The following is an 18,187-nucleotide window of genomic DNA, read 5'->3' as shown; positions in this document are numbered from 1 at the left end:
CCTTGGGACCCCTTACACCCCCTCGGGGACCCCCTATTCCCCCTGAGCCCTCACATCCCCCTTGGGACCCCTTACACCCCCTCGGGGACCCCCTATACCCCCCGTGAGCCCTCACATCCCCCTTTGGGACCCCTATACACCCCCTCGGGGACCCCTATTCCCCCGTGAGCCCTCACATCCCCCTTGGGACCCCTTACACCCCCTCGGGGACCCCCTATACCCTCCTGAGCCCTCACATCCCCCTTGGGACCCCTTACACCCCCTCGGGGACCCCTATTCCCCCTGAGCCCTCACATCCCCCTTGGGACCCCTTACACCTCCTCGGGGACCCCCTATACCCCCCGTGAGCCCTCACATCCCCCTTGGGACCCCTTACACCCCCTCGGGGACCCCCTATACCCCCCGTGAGCCCTCACATCCCCCTTTGGACCCCCTATACCCCCTCGGGGACCCCCTATTCCCCCCTGAGCCCTCACATCCCCCTTGGGACCCCTTACACCCCCTCGGGGACCCCTATACCCCCCAAGAGCCCTCACATCCCCCTTTGGGACCCCCTATACCCCCTCGGGGACCCCTATTCCCCCCAGAGCCCTCACATCCCCCTCGGGACCCCTTACACCCCCTCGGGGACCCCTATACCCCCCAAGAGCCCTCACATCCCCCTCGGGACCCCTTACACCCCCTCGGGGACCCCCTATACCCCCCCGTGAGCCCTCACACCCCCCTCGGGACCCCTTACACCCTCTCGGGGACCCCCTATACCCCCCAAGAGCCCTCACATCCCCCTTGGGACACCTTACACCCCCTCGGGGACCCCCTATACCCCCCCGTGAGCCCTCACATCCCCCTTGGGACCCCTTACACCCCCTAGGGGACCCCCTATACCCCCGTGAGCCCTCACATCCCCCTTGGGACACCTTACACCCCCTCGGGGACCCCCTATACCCCCCATGAGCCCTCACATCCCCCTTGGGACCCCTTACACCCCCTAGGGGACCCCCTATATCCCCCGTGAGCCCTCACATCCCCCTCGGGACCCCTTACACCCCCTCGCGGCCCCCCTATACCCCCCTGAGCCCTCACATCCCCCTTGGGACCCCTTACATCCCCTAGGGGACCCCTATACCCCCCATGAGCCCTCACATCCCCCCTGGGACCCCTTACACCCCCTAGGGGACCCCCTATTCCCCCTGAGCCCTCACATCCCCCTTGGGACCCCCTACACCCCCTCGGGGACCCCTATTCCCCCCGTGAGCCCTCACATCCCCCTTGGGACCCCTTACACCCCCTCGGGGACCCCCTATTCCCCCCTGAGCCCTCACATCCCCCTTGGGACCCCTTACACCCCCTCGGGGACCCCCTATACCCCCCTGAGCCCTCATATCCTCAGGCGCTGCCCAGGGACACGGGGGGACAGGGGACGTAGGGACAGTGGGGTTTATTGGCGGTGGCTGCGGTGGCCCTACAGCTTGGAGAAGGGGATGTCCTCGGGGCCCTTCTTCTCCATCGCCGCCTGCGCCGACTTGAGGATGTCCTCGGTCTGCAGCATGCTCATGTTCCAGGTGGCCTGAGGACGGGGACAGGGGTGGCACGGGGACGGGATGCCCACAGGGAAGGGGACAGGACACCCCTGGGGATGGGGACAGGGATGGGATGGCCTTGGGGATGGGGACAGGACACCCTCAGGGACAGGGACGGGATGCCCTCAGGGATGGGGACAGGGACGGGATACCCTCGAGGATGGGGACAGGACACTAACTGGGATGGGACACCCTCGGAGATGGGGACAGGGACAGGACGCCCTCGGGAATGGGGACAGGGACACCCTTAGGAATGGGGACAGGGACAGGACACCCTCAGGGACATGGATGGGACACCCTTGGGAACGGGGATGGGACACCCTCGGGAATGGGGACGGGACACCCTCAGGGAGAGGGACAGGGACATTGCGGGAGGGGGCACGCCCTTTTGGGGAGGGGGCTGCTCACCATGTAGCGGAGGCTCTCGGGGACGGGGTGGTCCCGCGAGTAGACCAGGTTCACCTTGGTGCCCTGCACGGCCACGGGGCTCCGGGCCGCGATGGCGGCGGCCACCTCCAGAGCTCCCCGCAGCAGCGTCTCCTTATCGGGGAACACCCGGCTGCGGGGGAGAGGGGCTGCCAGGGGGACGGGCACCCCCAGGGCCCCCCGCGGCGCCGGGGACGGCCCCGGGGACGGGGTCCCCTCCCGGGGGGCCGCCGTACCTCACCAAGCCGCAGCTCTGGGCTTCGGGGGCCATCATCTTGCGGGCGGTGAAGGCCAGCTCGTTGACGAGGCTGTGGGGGCGGTGGTGGGGTGAGACAGGGTCCCCCCGAGGTCCCCCCTCCCCTGCCACCAGCCCCCCGGTGTCCCCCCCGTCGTCCTCCCACCCACCTCTGGCTGCCCACGATCTTCGGGAGACGCTGCAGGGTGCCCACGTCGGCCGCCAGCCCGATGTCCACCTCCTATGGGCGCGGGGACACGTGAGGGGACACGGGGACATCCAAGGGGACACAGGGATGAGGGAGGGGCCATGGGGATGGCCGAGGGGCTCCAGGGACATCCCGGGGGTCCCAGGAACACCCGTAATGTCACAGGGATGCCTGAGGAGCCATGGGGACATCCAAGGAGCCATAGGGACATCTGAGGGGCCTTGGGGACATCTGAGGGGTCTTGGGGACATCTGAGGGGTCTTGGGGACATCCAGGAGCCACCAGGATATCTGAGGCACCTCAGGGACATCCAAGGAGCCGTAGGGACAAGTGAGGGATCCTGGGGACATGCAAGGAGCCATGGGGACATCCAGGAGCCACCAGGATGTCCGAGGCTCCTCAGGGACATCCAAGGAACCACAGAGACATGTGAGGGGCCTTGGGGACATCCAAGGAGCCATGGGGACATCCAGGTGCCACCAGGATGTCCGAGGCTCCTCAGGGACATCCAAGGAACCACAGAGACATGAGGGGCCTTGGGGACATCCAAGGAGCCATGGGGACATCTGAGGGGTCTGGGGACACCTACGGAGCCACCGGGACGCCCGAGGGTCCCCAGGGCCACGCGAGGGTCCCTACCTTCACCTGGAACCAGGCGTCCTGGGCGCAGTAGCGGATGTCGCAGGCGGAGATGAGGTCGACGCCTGCCGGGAAAAGACCCTGAGCCGGCGGGGGGGACCCCGGCCCAGCCCCCCCAGCCCCAGCTCACCTGCACCGATGCAGGCGCCGTGCACCGCTGCGATCACCGGCTTCGGGCACTGCAGGAGAGACGGTCAGGGGGGGCTGGGGAACAGCCCCCCCCCCACCTCAGTCCATCTGTCCATCCGTCCCACCTTCTCCAGCACCGAGAAGGTCTCCTGGTACTCGCAGATCTTCCGCCGCAGGTTCCAGGCCTTCCTGGCCACGTCCTCACCCTCCACCGCCAGGAACTCGCTGCCCATCTCCACCAGGTCAATCCCTGCCGGGGCCGTGCCGTCACCAGCCGTCCCCGGATCCCAGCGGGGGGGCAGGACCCCCCCAGCCACGGCTGAGGCACCCGCAGTGCTCCTGGGGATGCTGAGGTGCCCCTGGGGCAAGGATACCCCAAATGCCCCCTGCCCAGGGCAAAGGTACCCCCAATACCCCCCAGCTGGGGCAAAGGTACCCCAAATCCCCCCTGGCCAGGGCAAAGGTACCCGCAAGTCCCCCCCCGTCAAGGCAAAGGTACCCCCAAATCCCCCCCAGCCAGGGTAAAGGCACCCCCAGTTCCCCCCAGCTGGTACCAAGATGCTCCCAGTCCATCCCAGATGGGCCAAGATCCCCCCAGTTTCCCCTGCTGGGGCTCAGATGCCCCCCCCAGCTCTGAGATCCCCCCAAAATCCCCCCGAGCCCCGGGAGCGGCACCCACGGGCGGCCCTCACCCGCCGTGAAGATCTTCCCGGCGCCCGAGATGACAACGGCGCGGCAGGCCGAGTCCTGGCCGATGTCCTGGAAGCACTCCACCATCTCCCTGCGGGGACGGGGGCGGTGGGGACGGGGCGCGGGGGTCCCGGGGGGTCCCCGGGTGCCCCCCGTTACCTCCAGAACGCCGCGTTCATGGCGTTCCTCTTCTCGGGGCGGTGGAGCTCCACGTGCAGGACGTGGTCCCGCTCCGGCGTCACCCGCAGCGTCTCGAAGCTGCGGCCGGGCGAGCGCTGCTCCGCCGTCTTCGCCGACATCAGCCGGGCTGGCACCCGCAGCGCTGCGGCACCCGGCCTGTCACCGGGGCACTGGGACCCACCAGGGAGAGACTGGGAATCCCTGGGGAGGGGCTGGGACCCACTGGGGAAGGACTGGGAGATGCTAGGGAGCAGCTGGGACCCGTTGGAGAAGGTCTGGGGGCACTAAGACATACTGGAGAGAGACTGGGAGCCCCTAGGAAAGAACTGGGACCCAATGGAGAAGGGTTGGGGGTACTAGGACACACTGGGGAGGGAGTGGGAGTCCCCAGGGAGGGCTGGGACCCATGGGAGAAGGGCTGGGAGCTCCTAGGGAGGAACTGGGACTGACTGGAAAAGGGCTGAGGGCACTGGAATGCACTGGGAAGGGACTGGGAGATGCTAGAGAGGGTCTGGGACTTGTTGGACAAGGACTGGGAGCCCCGAGGGAGGAACTGGGACCCACTGGGGAAGGACTGGGAGCCCCGAGGGAGGAACTGGGACCAACTAGGAAGGGTCTGGGACCTGCTGGAGAAGGGATGAGGGCAGTGGGACATACTGGGGAGGGACAGAAAGTCCCCAGGAAGAGGCTGGGAGCCATTGGGGAGGGACTGGGACGCACTGGGGAAAGGTTGGTGGCCACTGGCAACTGCTGTGACAAACTAGGGAAGGGCGGGGGGGCACTGGGACCCACCGGGGGCACAGAGGAAGGGCTGGGAGGCACTGGGAGAGGACTGGGAGCCACTGAGTGTACTGGGAAAGGCAAGGCAGGGCGGGACTGGGGGGGCCGGGGAGTAAAGGTCAGGCCGGGAGTGACGGGGGGCTGTAGGCCAGGCCGGGGGTCGCCACGGGGGGGTGAAGGCCAGGCCGGGGCCCCGGGACTCACGTCTGCCCAGCAGCCCCCGCAGCCCCGCAGCCAGCGCCGCCATCGGCTCCCGCGCGGTCTTCCCGGGGCGAGGACAACGAGGGCGACGGCTAGAGCGCCGCCCCTTCCCCACACGTGACGCGCCGCACAGCGAGGCGACTTCCGCTCCCCTACCGGGGCGGAAGTGCTCCATTACCCCCCTCCCTACCGAGGCGGAAGTGCCCCTTTACCCCCCCCCCCCCGAGGCGGAAGTGCTCCATTACCTTCCCTACCGAGGCACCGGGGCGGACCGGAGCCCCCCCCAGCCCCGCTGGCGGGGCCAAGGCCGCGGTTTAACCGCCCCCCCCCCTTGCCCAATATCCCCCCGAACCCCCCCAAACCCGGCTGTGTTCTCCAAACGAGTTTATTGAAAGGCGGCGGGGCGGCGGGGGTCTCGGGGCCCGAGCACGCGTACAACCATTCTCCTTAAAAATGGGGGGGACAGGGGGCGGGGGGGGGGGGGGACGCCGGGCGGTCACTACTGTGCGTCAGCCTTTAAAAAAAGAGGGGTTTGGGGGAAAAAAAAAAACAAAACCCAAAAGAAAGGGGGGACGTGGGGGTGGGGGGGGTGTGGGGGCCGCCGCGGGACGGGGTCCCGGTTAGGAGGCGTGCTGGGCGGTGGAGAAGCAGAGTTTCAGCGTGTAGGGGTACGGCCCGTCTGGGGAGAAGAGAGAGGGGGTTAGCGGGGGGTTTGGGGGGGTTTTGGGGGGGTTTGGGGGTCCCCGTCCCCCCCCCCCCCCGCGGCGCCACTTACTGGGGTTCTTCATCTGGTAGTGGTTGAGGAAGCCGAGGGTCTCCAGCGCGTCGCTCTTGGAGTCCCACTCCAGCAGCCCCGAGGAGCTGCGCTCGCCTGCGGGGGGGTGGCCCTTCCTCAGCCCGGCGGCTGCGGCGGCCGTGCCCGCCTGCCCCCCGCGCCCCCCCCGGGGCAGGGAGCCCCCCCCCGGGCGGCCGCTCCCTGCCCCCCCGCACTTACTCTTCCCGGAGAAGACCTTGACCGAGGAGGGTCGCTTGACGCCCAGCTCGTCGCAGATCTGGAGGGAGGGGGGGGGGGGAAAAACGGAGAGGGGGTCGGTGGCTGGCCCAGGAGGAGGGAGGGGAAGGGAAGGGAAGGAAAAGGAAGAGAAGAAACAGGGAGGAGGAGGAAGGAAAAGGGAAACAAGAAGAAAGAGGGAGGAGGAGGAGGGAGAAAAGGAAAAGAAGAAGGGAGGAGTATGAAGAAGAGAAGAGAATAAGAAAAAGGGAGGAGGAGGAGGAAGGAAAAAGGAGACAAGAAGAAAGAGGGAGAAAAGGAAAAGGAAGGGAAGAAGAAAAGGAAAAGAAAGAGGGAGAAAAGGAAAAGGAAGAGAAAAAACAGGGAGGAGGAGGAGGGAGAAAAGGAAAACGAAGACCAAAAGGGAGGAGTACAAAGAAGAAAAGGAAAACGAAGAGCAAAAGAAAAAGGGAGGAGTACGAAGAAGAAAAAGGGAGGAGGAGGAGGAGAAAGAAGAAAGTGAAAAGAAAGAGGGAGAAAAGGAAGAGAATAAGAAAAAGGGAGGAGGTAGAAGAAGAAGAAAAGAAAGAGAATAAGAAAAAGGGAGGAGGTAGGAGAAAGAAGAAAAGGAAGAGGAGGATGGGGGGAAGAAAAAGGCAGAAGCAAGGATGAGGAGAAGAAAAAAGGAAAAGGAAGACAAGGAAGACAGGAGGAAGAGGATGGGACGGGCGGCGCAGCCCCCCACGTACCTCGTAGAAGTTGTCCTCAGTCACCTCCAAGGGAGCGTTGAAGAAGTGGAGGACGTTGCTGGGGTGCTGGATCCTGTTCTTGGCCGCCTGCTCGGGGGTGGAGAAGCGGTTGTTGCGGGAACCGCTGAAGTCCTTGTAGCTACAGGATCCGTCCTCCAGCCCGTAGGACTGCCCGGGCATGATGGCCTGCTGCTTGGAGACGCTGCCGGGGCGGGCAGGGGCTCAGCGGGGCGCGCAGGGCTGCCCGCTGCCGCCCCCGGCCCGGCCGAGACCTACCAGACGTTGAGCTTCTGCCCGAACATGAAGTTGTTGTTGAGGTGGGTGATGGCCCGGTCCACAGCGTAGCCGTCCGCCATCTCCACCATGGCCGCCCCCGGCTTGCTCTTCATGAACTTCACCTGGAAGGGGCGGCGGTGGAACTGAGACACCTCGCGGAGCCCCCCGCGCCCAAACCCCACCCTGGGAAGCCCCCCCGTTTACCTTCTCCACGTTCCCGTAGAGGCAGAAGATGTTGAAGACGCGGTCGCAGTTCATCTTGGACTGATCCAAGCCGTAGACCATGAGGACAGGGCTGTCGGCGTGCGGGCCGTACTCCGGCGGCGGCGGGGGCGGCGGCGGGTGCCCGTACTGGGGGCCGTACCGGCTGGGGCCCCGGCGGTGCCCCCCCACCGGCGGGCCCATCCTTCTCCCTTCGTAGTGGGGCGGCGGGGGGCCGTAGCCCTCATCGTGGTAGTGCCCGTGGTATCCGCCGTGGGGTCCTCCTGCGCAGGGAGAGGGTTGGAGACCCCCGCCGGCGTCACGTCGCCCGTGTCGTCGTCCCCCCCCCCCCCGTCGCGAGGAGCGCCGTACCGTACTCCGCGGGGTGGTCTCCCAGGAGCGGGGGCTGCCGCTGGCGCTTGTTGGGGTTGCCGCCCGGGTCTCCTGCGGGTGGAAAGAGAGGTTAGGGTGGTCTCAGGGAGGCGGGGGGAACCACTCCCCAGGGCGCCGGGGGCCCCTCCAGTCCCTGACGCCCGAGCCTGGCCCCGGGGAGGATTTGGGGATCCCCAGGAGGGCGACGGCGGGGCTGGCTCCGAACCCCTGCGCCCCGCTCCCAACGGGGACCCCCGCATCTCCTCCCAGCGGGGACAGAGAGCCCCGGCCAGAGCGAGGGGGCCGATCCCGGGAGCCCCCCCCGTCCTGCCCACCCTCCCGCCCACCAGGGACCAGCCCCGGCCCCCCCTAAGCTGACTGGGAGGGAGGTGCGGCGAGGGGAGCGCCCCACTCCGTGCCCCCCGGCCTCCGGGATTGCTGCTAGTTTCTACACAGCCATTTAAAGAAAAAAAAAATTAATTAAAAATTAATGTACAGAAAGGAAAAATAAAAATATAAATTAAATAATAAAAAGTGGCAAGACATCTCCCCGCCCCGACAAAACGGGAGAGGGAGCGAGACTGGTACAGGCAGCAAAGCAACAGCAGTAACAGGTTAAAACGAGCCATCACGTACAAGGCATAAACACGCTCATGTCACCGTACAGTTGCTCTTCTCTTCCCTTTACACGACCGGGTTTCGTACAGGTTTATTCCGAGTCGATTACAAAGATTGAAAAGGGCTACTTACAGCGGGAGTACAAAGTACAATGTCCATTGTCATATAAAAATTCTGTATTTCTCTTACCATTGGACGCTTCAAGAGTGAGTTAGCACAGTTCTGAAAGATGGCGTCCCATCAAACATACACTGCGACCCTGCATCACATGGTTTCAGAGTCATAAACACAGGTCAAAGGCACAAAACCGCTACAATTTTTCTTTAGAAAAAAAAAAAGTAAAATCTCTTTTTAAAAAAAAAGGTCTCACAGATGTTTTGTCCTCAGAAGATACCGAGAGAGAGGACATAAAGGTGTGATAAATGAGAGTGTTCCTCCGTGTTTCACCTCCTGCAATTTGTGTTGTGCTGTAACAAAATGGTGCTTCTGGCTCTGTGTAGCTCTTTCCCGTGTGCGTGTCTCCTCTGTAATGGAAATGTGTCTCGGCTCGAGCGCCGGCCTGCGCCAGACCCGCACAGCCCCAGCTACGGCCTCCTAGGGACCTGTGTGCCCTTGGGGTTGGGTTGCTTTGTGTTGCTTGGTTTGGTTTGGTGTTTGGTTTTGGTTTTTTTTTTGGTCTGGTGTTTGTTTGGTTTGTTTTTTTTTTTTTCTCCGCTTGGCGCTGATATGGTGGCAGTTGAGGACTGCAGGAGAAACAGCGTAAAGCAAAGGAACTGCCCTCCCAAACCAAACCGTGCTGAGAGCAATCCTAAGGTCTTGGAGGGCCTCAGATCTACTCCGGTCTCCGGTAAGAGCGCTGCTGGGCTTGTTTTGAGGACCCTCTGGGCTGTGTTTTCTAGTTCTGTGTACATTCGTGGGTTCGGTTTGGTCTGGATTTGGTAAGTAAAGGTAAATGTCTGCTGTGGCATGCTGCGCCTCTTTCTCTCTCTCTGTGCTGTAGATAGTCCTTGGGCCACGGTGTTGTGTCCTTGATGTAATGAGCTCAAGCTGCTGCTTGTTTCTGGATGCTGCGTGTTTTCTCCAGTAAAGGTTTCTACACTGTGTGGTGTGAGGAATGTGCAGAGGCAGGTCACGGCCCATTCGGGACTTCCGCTGTAGTACGGTCCCCGGGGTTATGTGCAAATGACTGCTCGGAGCTGGGAAAGGCCACGTTACCGCACCCCCCGCCCGCTTCCCAGCGAGCCCCTCTCGCCCCTGCGGCTCTGCACATCTTCTACGTATGTACCTGGCAGGGGAGCTCTGCCCCTGCCCCTGGCTAAGTCATGTAATGCCATTGCTTGCCTCCGCACCCGAACGGCTCTGCAGCTTCGAAAAGCGGGGGTGTCCGGCAGACGGTGGCTCGGCGGCTGCCGCAGCGAATCCCACCCCTCGACCCCCTGCCCGCCGCCCCCCAACGCCCCGTCCCCCCGCTTCGAGCGGCCGAGGCCGCCCGGCGCCGACACCCCGGCTTTAAAACATGAAGCATTTTACTTCAGAAAAGGAAAAACAAACCAAAAAAACCCAAAACAAGCGTCGCCGAGCTCCTCGTGAGGGGCTGACCCGGCGCAGCCCGACACGGAGGGCATCAACAGCCGGGAGTGGGAGACGTCCGCTCCCACGAGTGCAGAGTTTGGGGGGGTGCGTGTCTTTTTTCCACCCCTCCCCAAGCTCAAGGGAGCCGGCGTCCCCCCTCCGGTTTTACAGACGGGCCGGGTGCCCCCCTGCCAGGCCAGGGGCGTTTCCAACTCGCCCCTCGGCTCTGGGAGGGTGACGCAGCCCTGTTTTGGTAAATCCAGTTTGGAACATGAGGCACGCAAAGAGCCGGCAGCGGGGCAAACACAAGAAAGCAATGGCAGTTCCCTCCCCCAAAACCCCCAGAAACTCATTAAGTATAAAAAAAACAACCGCGTATCGCTGGTGCAGAGACTCCCCCTCGCTTCACGCGCCTGACACCGATGCTCCCCGACAAGCAATGCGCACAACAAACCGCCGAGAGAAACCCCCGGCCATCGCCGCTCGTTTTTTTCGACTCAATTCGCCCCCCGAGCCCTCTCCCCGTCGAGCCCACACGAGCTCCGGCTGAAGGTACGGGCAGGCGAATGGCATTACATATTGTGGGTCGGTATGAGAGTGCTGTGCCCGACCGTGTGCGTAGGTACAAAGCGCTTCATCGGAGATTACCTTGTCCGCTAAGGTTGGGGTTGGTGTAGTCCCAGGTATCCTGGTCGTTCTTGAAAACGTTGAGGCGCGTGGGCTGCGAGAAACACCCGGAGAAGCGTCAGGTGTCGGCAACGTCACCCCAGGAGGGGTGTGCGCTGCCGGCGCGGATGCTTACCTTGGCGTATTCGATCTTCAGCGTGCAGCACCCGGAGTAAATGTCGGCCCCGTTGAGGGACGCCTTGGCTCGCTGGGCGCTCTGCACGGAGTCAAATGTTGGTGGCGTTAAGGACGTTTACGGAAATGAAAGCGTCTTCAGAATGGGTTTGCGCTGTCTGGGAGAATGGATTCGACCATGGCGCGTGTCAGGCGTCGCTCCCCAAGCAGAGCAAACAGACCCACGGGACGCAGATAATTCGGGACGTCCTCAGCTCCCTCCCCGTAGCTGGCCAGGACACGCCGAAGCGCGGCCGAGGCGACCAGTCTGAGGCAGAGCCACACAAACCCGCAGCAGAAAAAAAACACGAGAGGCAGCCCCGGGCTCTTGGGGCACGGAAGGATATTCCACCATGGCCTGGACGCCGTTTTTCCTGAAGATAACGATCCTCTGCACGGGGCCGCAGGGATTGCAGATGGTGTACAGCACATCCTGGGGGACACGACAGGCGAGAAGCAGTGAGGGACCTGGCTGAAGCACAGCGGCAGCCCCCCAGAGCCCCCCCAGACCTGTGGATGCCAGGGCTGGGAGAGATCCGCGTGCCCGGCTCTGCGTTCCCAAAACCCTCGGGTTCCCCCAGCGTGTCACTCACCGTCGTGATGGAGTAGATGGGGTTGAGGATGGTGAAGAGCAGGACGTTGTTGACGCCCCTGGAATCGTCCGTGTCCCCGGGGCGGGATATCTTCTGGCTGGTGGAGTAGTTGACAAAGGCGGGGTGACCAGCGATGTAAATCTGGTTGTCGGCTGCGTAATTAACAGCGTTGCAGGCGCCGAGGATGTCCTCAAACTCCACCAAGGCTTGCCTCTTCTTGGGCATCACCACCACGTAGCTAGGACAGCGAAGGCCGTAGTCAGACCGACGCCACGGTGCCGCAGCCGCCGCGCACGTCCCCCAACGCGTCTCCTCACCTGATGGGGCCAAACTCCTGCAGGGCCTCCACGAGATCGGCCTCCACCACGCCGTCGATCAGCCCACGGATGTGCACCACCGGGGAGGCGGGCGTCTTGTGGGGGTCGTCGTAGTTCTCCTGGCGGGAGAGAAGGGGTCGGCTCAGACTCACTCAGGCCTCTCTATTCCCCCAAAATTATGCACATGTGGGGTGCTACCAAGAAAAAAACGCCTCAGGTAAGGTCTTGGCCGCTGCCCCGGGAACCTCAGCCCACTCTCCACCCATCACCGTGGCTGAGAGTCCCGTCTTGGCGGTTAAGACAGGGCACGGTTTTGAAGTTGGTGCCACCAAAGACCTCCCGCTGCTGCTGGGGGATGCAGGCAAAGACCCCACGGGGCCCTGCCTCCCCCAAACCTGCTCCCAGATGCTCTGCAGGCCCTTGGGGTCCAGCTCTGCCCCTCAAAAAGACACCTCCCCTCTCCCTGACGGCGCTGAGCTCTCTGTGGCCTGACCAAGCCAGGGCAGCCCCTGTCCCCCCACAGCCCTGACCTGAGCCCTTCCCCGAAGCCTTACCTATGCCCTCTCCAGGCAGCCCCTGGCCCACTAAACGTCCCCCGCACCCCCTCCTGCCCCCCCGGACCTACCCTGCTCCCCGTTTCCCTCCCAGGGCCACCCTGCCCCCCTTTTTGCCCCCCCTCAGCCCCGATCCGCTCCCCACAAGCCCTGCCCCCTCCACCATATTTCCCCCCGCCTCAGGCCCCGCCATGATGCCCGCCCCCCTCCCAACAGCCCCCGACCCCGCTCACCGCTCCGGCAGCGCCGGGCCCGCCGCCAGCCCCCCCCGGCCCGCCAGGCCCGTGAGGCGGCGGCTCCGCGTTCTCCGTCTTCTGGCGCTTGGGAGCGCGGCCGCCCTCGCCGCCCCCGCCGCCCCCACCGTAGTAGCGACCCGAACCGCCCCCGCCGCCGCCGCCCGCCGCCATCTTCCCCATCTCGCCCCCGCGGCCGCTGCCCTCCGCGCTCTGCGGGCCCCGCCACCGCCGCCGCGACATGGCGCCTCACTCCGCCGTGCCGCCTCCGCCACGCCCCTATTGGCCCGCCCCCCCGCCACTCAAGGAGGGGCTCGCGGCCCATTGGCTCGCAGCGCTGCCCCGCCGCCGCCGGCCCCGCCCTCCGCCGCCATTGGACCCGCCGGCCCTCCAGCCCCGCGCCCATTCGCCCGCGCTTCTGCCCGTCAGTGGCGCCCTCGCTTTCCATTGGTGGCAGTTCGCGTCCGTCCGCCCGCCCACCGAGCTGGTTGGCTGGAGCGCCTGCCTGTCTGAAGGGCGCCCCGCCCTTCTTCATGGCCCTGCGCTCAGACTCCGCCTTCGTCTACCGCCTCTCCGGGTGCTCCCAGAGGGCCTTTCGGCAGCGACTCGTCAGGCTATTGGTCCAAGGCGACGCCAATCAACCGTTCTGGGCGCTGATTGGCTCCTCTCACGCCTCTCGCAACCTCCTCAGCCTCTCCCGCCAGGATAGCCCCCCACCTATTGGCTAACCCTACCGCCTATCAAACCCCCACGCCTGCCGCCCCGCATCCTGACTGGCCGCCTCCCTCAGCCTTCACTTCGGATTGGCCCGCTCCCATTGGCGCTGGCCCTGCCCACCGCGCCCCCTCAGGGCAGGCGGGAACCCCCGGAGCCGGGCAGGGACCCGCCAGGACGCAGCCAGGTTTCGCAAATAAAACGCTTTATTGCACAAATACTGGGGGAAGGCAAGAAAATGGGGGTTCACGGTCTCCATGGTGACGGGGGGAGCCCCCCCGGCTGTGCCCTGCTGGCGGGAGCAGCCCTGGTGTCCCAGTACCCCCAGTACCGCCATTACACCCCAGTTCCCACCCCCATTGGCCCCCCCCTCGCCAGTACCCCCCGGTAACTGGGATCCCCCCCACCCCAGTACCCCCCAGTAACTGGGCACCCCCAGCCCAGTAACCCCCAATAACCAGTGACCCCCGCAGTGCCCCCTCAGTACTGCCCAGCATCCCGGGGACCCCCTGCCCCAGTACGTCCCAGTAACCAGTGACTCCCCTGCTCCCTGGTGGGGACGTGGAGGGGGCCCAAACCGCCCCCCTCCCACCCAAACCCCGGGTCCCCCCCCAGCCCCCAGAAGGGAACAGACCAGGCCAATAACCTGCCTCTGTTGCCATTTAATGTCAAGGCCCCGCCACGCTACGGCGGGGGGTCCTGGCTGCCCCCCTGGCGCTTGCCAGCGTCCCCCGGGGTCTCGCCATCGCCCCCCAGGGCCTTGCCATCGCCTCCCCGGGCCTTGGCGTCGCTCTCCTGGGCGGCCTTGGCATCGATGGCGGCATGCTCCCTCCTCACCAACTCCTCCAGTTCCTTCTGTGGGGACAAGGATGGGGACGGTGAGTGTGGGGGGGGCACAGCTCGGACGGAGAGGGGGCTGTGGAGGCCGGGAGCCCCCCAAACCGCCGCGGGGTGTGGGGGGAGGTACCTTCCAGCCCAGCAGCTCGGCCAGCGCCAGGCAGCCAGCGTCGCACTCCCCCAGCCAGGCCACGTCCCTGCGGTGACAGAGGGACCCGTGGGAGGGGGGGTCCCCAGAGCCACCCTGGGGGGGTCCCTGACCCCCCCGCACCCCCCTACGGCGTGCGGAGCTGGGGGCGCTGACCCTCGCAGAAGCCAGGCCTCCCAGCCCCCCGAGGGTCCCCCCAGTTCCCCCCAACCCCCCCCTGCCTGTAAGCCTTGTCCGAATCGAAGTCCATGCCGCAGCCGAAGCCCATGAGGGACATCAGAGGGTCGCTCTGGGGGGGGGGAAATGAGGGTGATGGGTGGGGGGCAGCAGCCCCTGCCCCCCCAGTGCCCCCAAGATGCCCCCTCCCGCTTTAGCAGCCCCCCAAACCCCTCTGCCCCTCACCTGCCCCGTCTTCTCCTTGTTGATGAGGAGGCGGGGGGTGTTGGTGGGGACCCTGCGGGGGGAGAGGAGGGGACGGTCATGGGGGGCAGCAGGGGGCCCGGGGGGGGTCCCGGGGGGGTCCCAGGGTGGGGGTCCGACCTGCCGACGAGGGAGGCGAAGGGCTGGACCTGCAGCGAGGTGCCCATGATGATGAGCAGGTCGACCTTTTGGAAGTCCTGCGGGGAGGGGGGGCGTCACCGCGGGGCCACCGGCGTCCCCGATCCGAGGGGGGCTGCAGGGCCACTCCCCCAACCCACTCACCGACTGCAGGAGGGTGAAGAAGCGCGAGGGGAGGCTCTCCCCGAAAAAAACGATGTCTGGGGGGGGCGGGAGGTGAGCGGGAGGGCTGGGGGGGGGGCCCCAGGCGCCCCCCCGCCCCCCAACTCACCGGGTTTCACCACACTCTGGCACTTCTCGCATTTGGGGACGAGGGAGGAGAAAATCCGTTCTGGAAGAGACGGGGACGGGAGAGCTCAGTGGGGGGACAGGGGGAGGGGGACAGGGGGGAGACGACAGAGGGACAAGGGGGGACGGGGGAGATGGGGGGACATAGAGGGGCACGGGGAGGGACACAGAGGGAGACGGGGAGGGGACAGGGGGACATGGGGGGGACAGGGGGACACGGGGGGGACATAGAGGGGCACGGGGGGGACACAGAGGGAGACGGGGAGGGGACAGGGGGACATGGGGGGGACAGGGGGGCACGAGGGGGACATAGAGGGGCACGGGGGGGACACAGAGGGAGACGGGGAGGGGACAGGGGGACATGGGGGGGACAGGGGGACACGGGGGAGACATAGAGGGGCACGGGGGGGACACAGAGGGAGACGGGGAGGGGACAGGGGGACATGGGGGGGACAGGGGGACACGGGGGGGACATAGAGGGGCACGGGGAGGACACAGAGGGAGACGGGGAGGGGACAGGGGGACATGGGGGGGACAGGGGGACACGGGGGAGACATAGAGGGGCACAGGGGGGGACAGAGAGGGAGACGGGGAGGGGACAGGGGGACATGGGGGGGACACGGGGGGGACATAGAGGGGCACGGGGAGGACACGGGGAGATGGGGAGGGGACAGGGGGACATGGGGGGGACAGGGGGACACGGGGGAACATAGAGGGGCACAGGGGGGGACAGAGAGGGAGACGGGGAGGGGACAGGGGGACATGGGGACACAGGGGGGCATGGGGGGGACATAGAGAGGCACGGGGGGGACACAGAGGGAGACGGGGAGGGGACAGGGGGACATGGGGGGGACAGGGGGACACAGGGGGCACGGGGGGGACATAGAGGGGCACGGGGGGGACACAGAGGGAGACGGAGAGGGGACAGGGGGACATGGGGGGGACAGGGGGGCACGAGGGGGACATAGAGGGGCACGGGGGGGACACAGAGGGAGACGGGGAGGGGACAGGGGGACATGGGGGGGACAGGGGGACACGGGGGAGACATAGAGGGGCACGGGGGGACACAGAGGGAGACGGGGAGGGGACAGGGGGACATGGGGGGGACACGGGGGCACGAGGGGGACATAGAGGGGCACGGGGAGGACACAGAGGGAGACGGGGAGGGGACAGGGGGACATGGGGGGGACAGGGGGACACGGGGGAGACATAGAGGGGCACGGGGGGGACAGAGAGGGAGACGGAGAGGGGACAGGGGGACACGGGGACACAGGGGGCATGGGGGGGACATAGAGGGGCACGGGGAGGACACAGAGGGAGATGGGGAGGGGACAGGGGGACATGGGGGGGACAGGGGGGCACGGGGGGGACATAGAGGGGCACGGGGGGGACACAGAGGGAGACGGGGAGGGGACAGGGGGACATGGGGGGGACAGGGGGGCACGGGGGGGACATAGAGGGGCACGGGGGGGACACAGAGGGAGACGGGGAGGGGACAGGGGGACATGGGGGGGACAGGGGGACACAGGGGGCACGGGGGGGACACAGAGGGAGATGGGGAGGGGACAGGGGGACATGGGGGGGGACAGGGGGACACAAGTAGGGGACAGGGGGGGACAAGGGGGCACGGGGGGGGACGCTGGGGGAGAACAGGCTCCCGTTAGGGCCCCATCCCGGGGCTGGAGCCCCCCCGGGGGGGTCCCCCGCCCCCCGTACCCCTCATCCAGCGCAGGCTGTAGGGCTGGCGGCAGGAGGGGCGCAGGCAGTGGGAGGTGAAGAAGGTGCCGTGGGCCTCCACCAGCAGCTCGGGCTCCAGCCCCGCCACCCGCTCCAGCGTGTCGATGTTCTGTGGGGAGCGGGGTGCAGGGTGGGGGGTGCCAAACACCCCCCCCCCCCGGGACCCCCAAAACCCCCTGCCCGGGACCGGGGGTCCCTACCTGGGTGTAGCAGCGCAGCAGCAGCCCCTTCTCCTGCAACAGCCGCATGAAGTAGTGACAGACGGTGGGCTGCGGGCGGAGGGAGTGGGGGGTCAGTTTTGGGAAGGGGGGAGCCCCCGGGGACTTTTTTTTTGGGGGGGACGCACACCAGAGCGAGGGGAAACTGAGGCTGGGGAGGGGTCTTACCTTGAACTGCCCCGGGTAGAGCTCCCGCGCCAGGGCGAAGAAGGGCTCGGGGTGTTGCTGCGGGGGGAGAGGCTGCGCTCAGGGGACGGGGGGGCCTCGGAGCCCCCGGGAGGACCGGGACCCCCCCCCGGGAGGACCGGGACCCCGGCAAAAGCATCGGGGGGGGGGGGGGGGGGCCGCTACCTTGAAGAAGCCGATCTCGAAGATGGCTTCGGGGTAGGGCAGGTCGTAGCTCTGCAGGTTGGCGTAGAGCCCGGTGCCGGGCGAGCGGAAATCGGGGATCCCAGCGGCTGGGGGGGGCGGGGGCCACGTCAGGCCCCCCCCCCCCCCCGGTACCGGGACCCCCCGATCGGTGCCCACTCCCCCCCCCCCCAAAACCATACTCACAAGTGGAGATCCCGGCGCCCACCATGCCCACGACGTTCTTACCTGGGGTGGGGGGAGATGGGGGCTGAGGGGGGGCACCCCAAACCCCCCCCGGACCCCCCCGGACCCCTCCCGGTCCCCCCGGTCCCCCCCCCGTACATCTCTCGCTCCGCAGGAACCGGCTCACTCCCTCCAGTGTCAGCTCGTCCAGCACCTTCTCCGGTTTCTCCCCGCCCAGCCCCAGCGTCCGGGACAGGAGGCTCCGCAGCAGCTCCACTGCACCGGCGGGAGGACGATCAGCCACCGGGACCCCCCCGCCGCCGCCCCGGGAGCGGGGCCTCGCCGCCCCCCGGGCCGGGCCCCCCGCACCTACTTTCAGAGTCGCCCGAAGCGCCGGGCTCGGTGTCGGAGGCCTGCGGGAGAGCGGAGGGGGGGATCAGGGGGTGACGGCGGGGGAGCTCCATCCACCGGGCAGGCCTAACCGGGGCCTGGCCACCGGTACCGGGAGGGGACGCGCACCGCCGGGCGCTCACCGGCGACTCCGCGTCCTGCTCCGCCTCGTCCCCGCGGGCACCGGGAGCTGGGGGAGAGGGAGGGGAGGGCTCAGCGGGGGCGGCCCGGGGGGGGTTCCCCCGCCGCCGTCCGCCGCCCCCCGTTACCGTCCGGCTCGGCCATGGGCGCCGGCCGCTGCCCCGGCCACACCTCCCGGCGTGCCCCGCGGCCAGCGCTGATAGGCTGAGAGCGCCGCGCCTCCCGGCGTGCACCGCGC

At 66.6% G+C, this 18,187-nt stretch overlaps 3 protein-coding genes across 5 annotated transcripts; all 3 read right to left on the bottom strand.

Moving 5' to 3' along the window:
* Nucleotides 1–1,423: 1,423 nt before the first annotated feature.
* ECH1 (enoyl-CoA hydratase 1) lies at nucleotides 1,424–5,261 on the bottom strand. 2 transcript variants are annotated; one of them, XM_087729636.1, is made up of 10 exons: nucleotides 5,072–5,261; nucleotides 4,067–4,257; nucleotides 3,910–3,998; nucleotides 3,343–3,467; nucleotides 3,219–3,267; nucleotides 3,089–3,153; nucleotides 2,412–2,482; nucleotides 2,243–2,314; nucleotides 1,989–2,139; nucleotides 1,424–1,567 (listed from the first exon to the last, which is right to left on the bottom strand). In XM_087729636.1, the coding sequence occupies exons 2-10, from the start codon at nucleotides 4,204–4,206 to the stop codon at nucleotides 1,463–1,465; spliced, it is 867 nt and encodes a 288-aa protein (XP_087585762.1). In that variant the 5' UTR covers nucleotides 4,207–4,257; nucleotides 5,072–5,261; the 3' UTR covers nucleotides 1,424–1,462. The 2 variants fall into 2 exon arrangements, with proteins under 2 accessions (XP_087585762.1, XP_087585761.1); XM_087729635.1 differs by having other exon boundaries at nucleotides 4,067–4,229; nucleotides 5,072–5,259.
* A 300-nt stretch (nucleotides 5,262–5,561) lies between these two features.
* On the bottom strand, nucleotides 5,562–12,666 carry HNRNPL (heterogeneous nuclear ribonucleoprotein L). Of its 2 annotated transcripts, none has more exons than XM_087729630.1 (13): nucleotides 12,385–12,666; nucleotides 11,598–11,716; nucleotides 11,281–11,518; nucleotides 11,035–11,120; nucleotides 10,650–10,746; nucleotides 10,496–10,568; nucleotides 7,658–7,729; nucleotides 7,289–7,569; nucleotides 7,085–7,206; nucleotides 6,809–7,010; nucleotides 6,063–6,120; nucleotides 5,844–5,972; nucleotides 5,562–5,747 (listed from the first exon to the last, which is right to left on the bottom strand). In XM_087729630.1, exons 1-13 carry the CDS (start codon nucleotides 12,625–12,627, stop codon nucleotides 5,689–5,691), a joined length of 1,779 nt encoding a protein of 592 aa, XP_087585756.1. In that variant the 5' UTR covers nucleotides 12,628–12,666; the 3' UTR covers nucleotides 5,562–5,688. The 2 variants fall into 2 exon arrangements, with proteins under 2 accessions (XP_087585756.1, XP_087585757.1); XM_087729631.1 differs by having other exon boundaries at nucleotides 5,844–5,939.
* A 1,074-nt stretch (nucleotides 12,667–13,740) lies between these two features.
* Nucleotides 13,741–18,135, bottom strand: SIRT2 (sirtuin 2). Its single transcript, XM_087729724.1, has 16 exons — nucleotides 18,078–18,135; nucleotides 17,952–17,998; nucleotides 17,792–17,831; nucleotides 17,578–17,694; nucleotides 17,440–17,481; nucleotides 17,236–17,342; nucleotides 17,053–17,109; nucleotides 16,867–16,935; nucleotides 16,646–16,775; nucleotides 14,913–14,972; nucleotides 14,786–14,841; nucleotides 14,624–14,700; nucleotides 14,486–14,537; nucleotides 14,305–14,372; nucleotides 14,066–14,132; nucleotides 13,741–13,953 (listed from the first exon to the last, which is right to left on the bottom strand). Exons 1-16 carry the CDS (start codon nucleotides 18,091–18,093, stop codon nucleotides 13,783–13,785), a joined length of 1,176 nt encoding a protein of 391 aa, XP_087585850.1. The 5' UTR covers nucleotides 18,094–18,135; the 3' UTR covers nucleotides 13,741–13,782.
* Nucleotides 18,136–18,187: the final 52 nt, after the last annotated feature.

This window comes from Nipponia nippon, unplaced genomic scaffold (genome assembly GCF_047370975.1).
Source record: "Nipponia nippon isolate SJK-2023a ecotype South Korea unplaced genomic scaffold, ASM4737097v1 scaffold_46, whole genome shotgun sequence".
NCBI lineage: Eukaryota > Metazoa > Chordata > Aves > Pelecaniformes > Threskiornithidae > Nipponia > Nipponia nippon.
The sequence above is the reverse complement of the archived record's forward strand: the minus strand, read 5'-3'. Positions and strand labels throughout refer to the sequence as shown.

Coding starts and splice junctions, on each gene's coding strand:
- ECH1 (XM_087729635.1), bottom strand. CDS start 5,243: ATGGAGCACTTCCGCCCCGGTAGGGGAGCGGAAGTCGCCTCGCTGTGC. Junction 4,230..5,071: donor GCGGGGGCTGCTGGGCAGAC/GTGAGTCCCGGG, acceptor CGGGTGCCGCAG/CGCTGCGGGTGCCAGCCCGG. Junction 1,568..1,988: donor CCGAGAGCCTCCGCTACATG/GTGAGCAGCCCC, acceptor CCCCGTCCTCAG/GCCACCTGGAACATGAGCAT.
- SIRT2 (XM_087729724.1), bottom strand. Junction 17,832..17,951: donor AGCAGGACGCGGAGTCGCCG/GTGAGCGCCCGG, acceptor GCTCTCCCGCAG/GCCTCCGACACCGAGCCCGG. Junction 17,482..17,577: donor GTTCCTGCGGAGCGAGAGAT/GTACGGGGGGGG, acceptor CCCCCACCCCAG/GTAAGAACGTCGTGGGCATG.
- HNRNPL (XM_087729630.1), bottom strand. CDS start 12,627: ATGTCGCGGCGGCGGTGGCGGGGCCCGCAGAGCGCGGAGGGCAGCGGC. Junction 11,519..11,597: donor CAGGAGTTTGGCCCCATCAG/GTGAGGAGACGC, acceptor TCGCTGTCCTAG/CTACGTGGTGGTGATGCCCA. Junction 7,011..7,084: donor GGGCAGAAGCTCAACGTCTG/GTAGGTCTCGGC, acceptor CCGCCCCGGCAG/CGTCTCCAAGCAGCAGGCCA.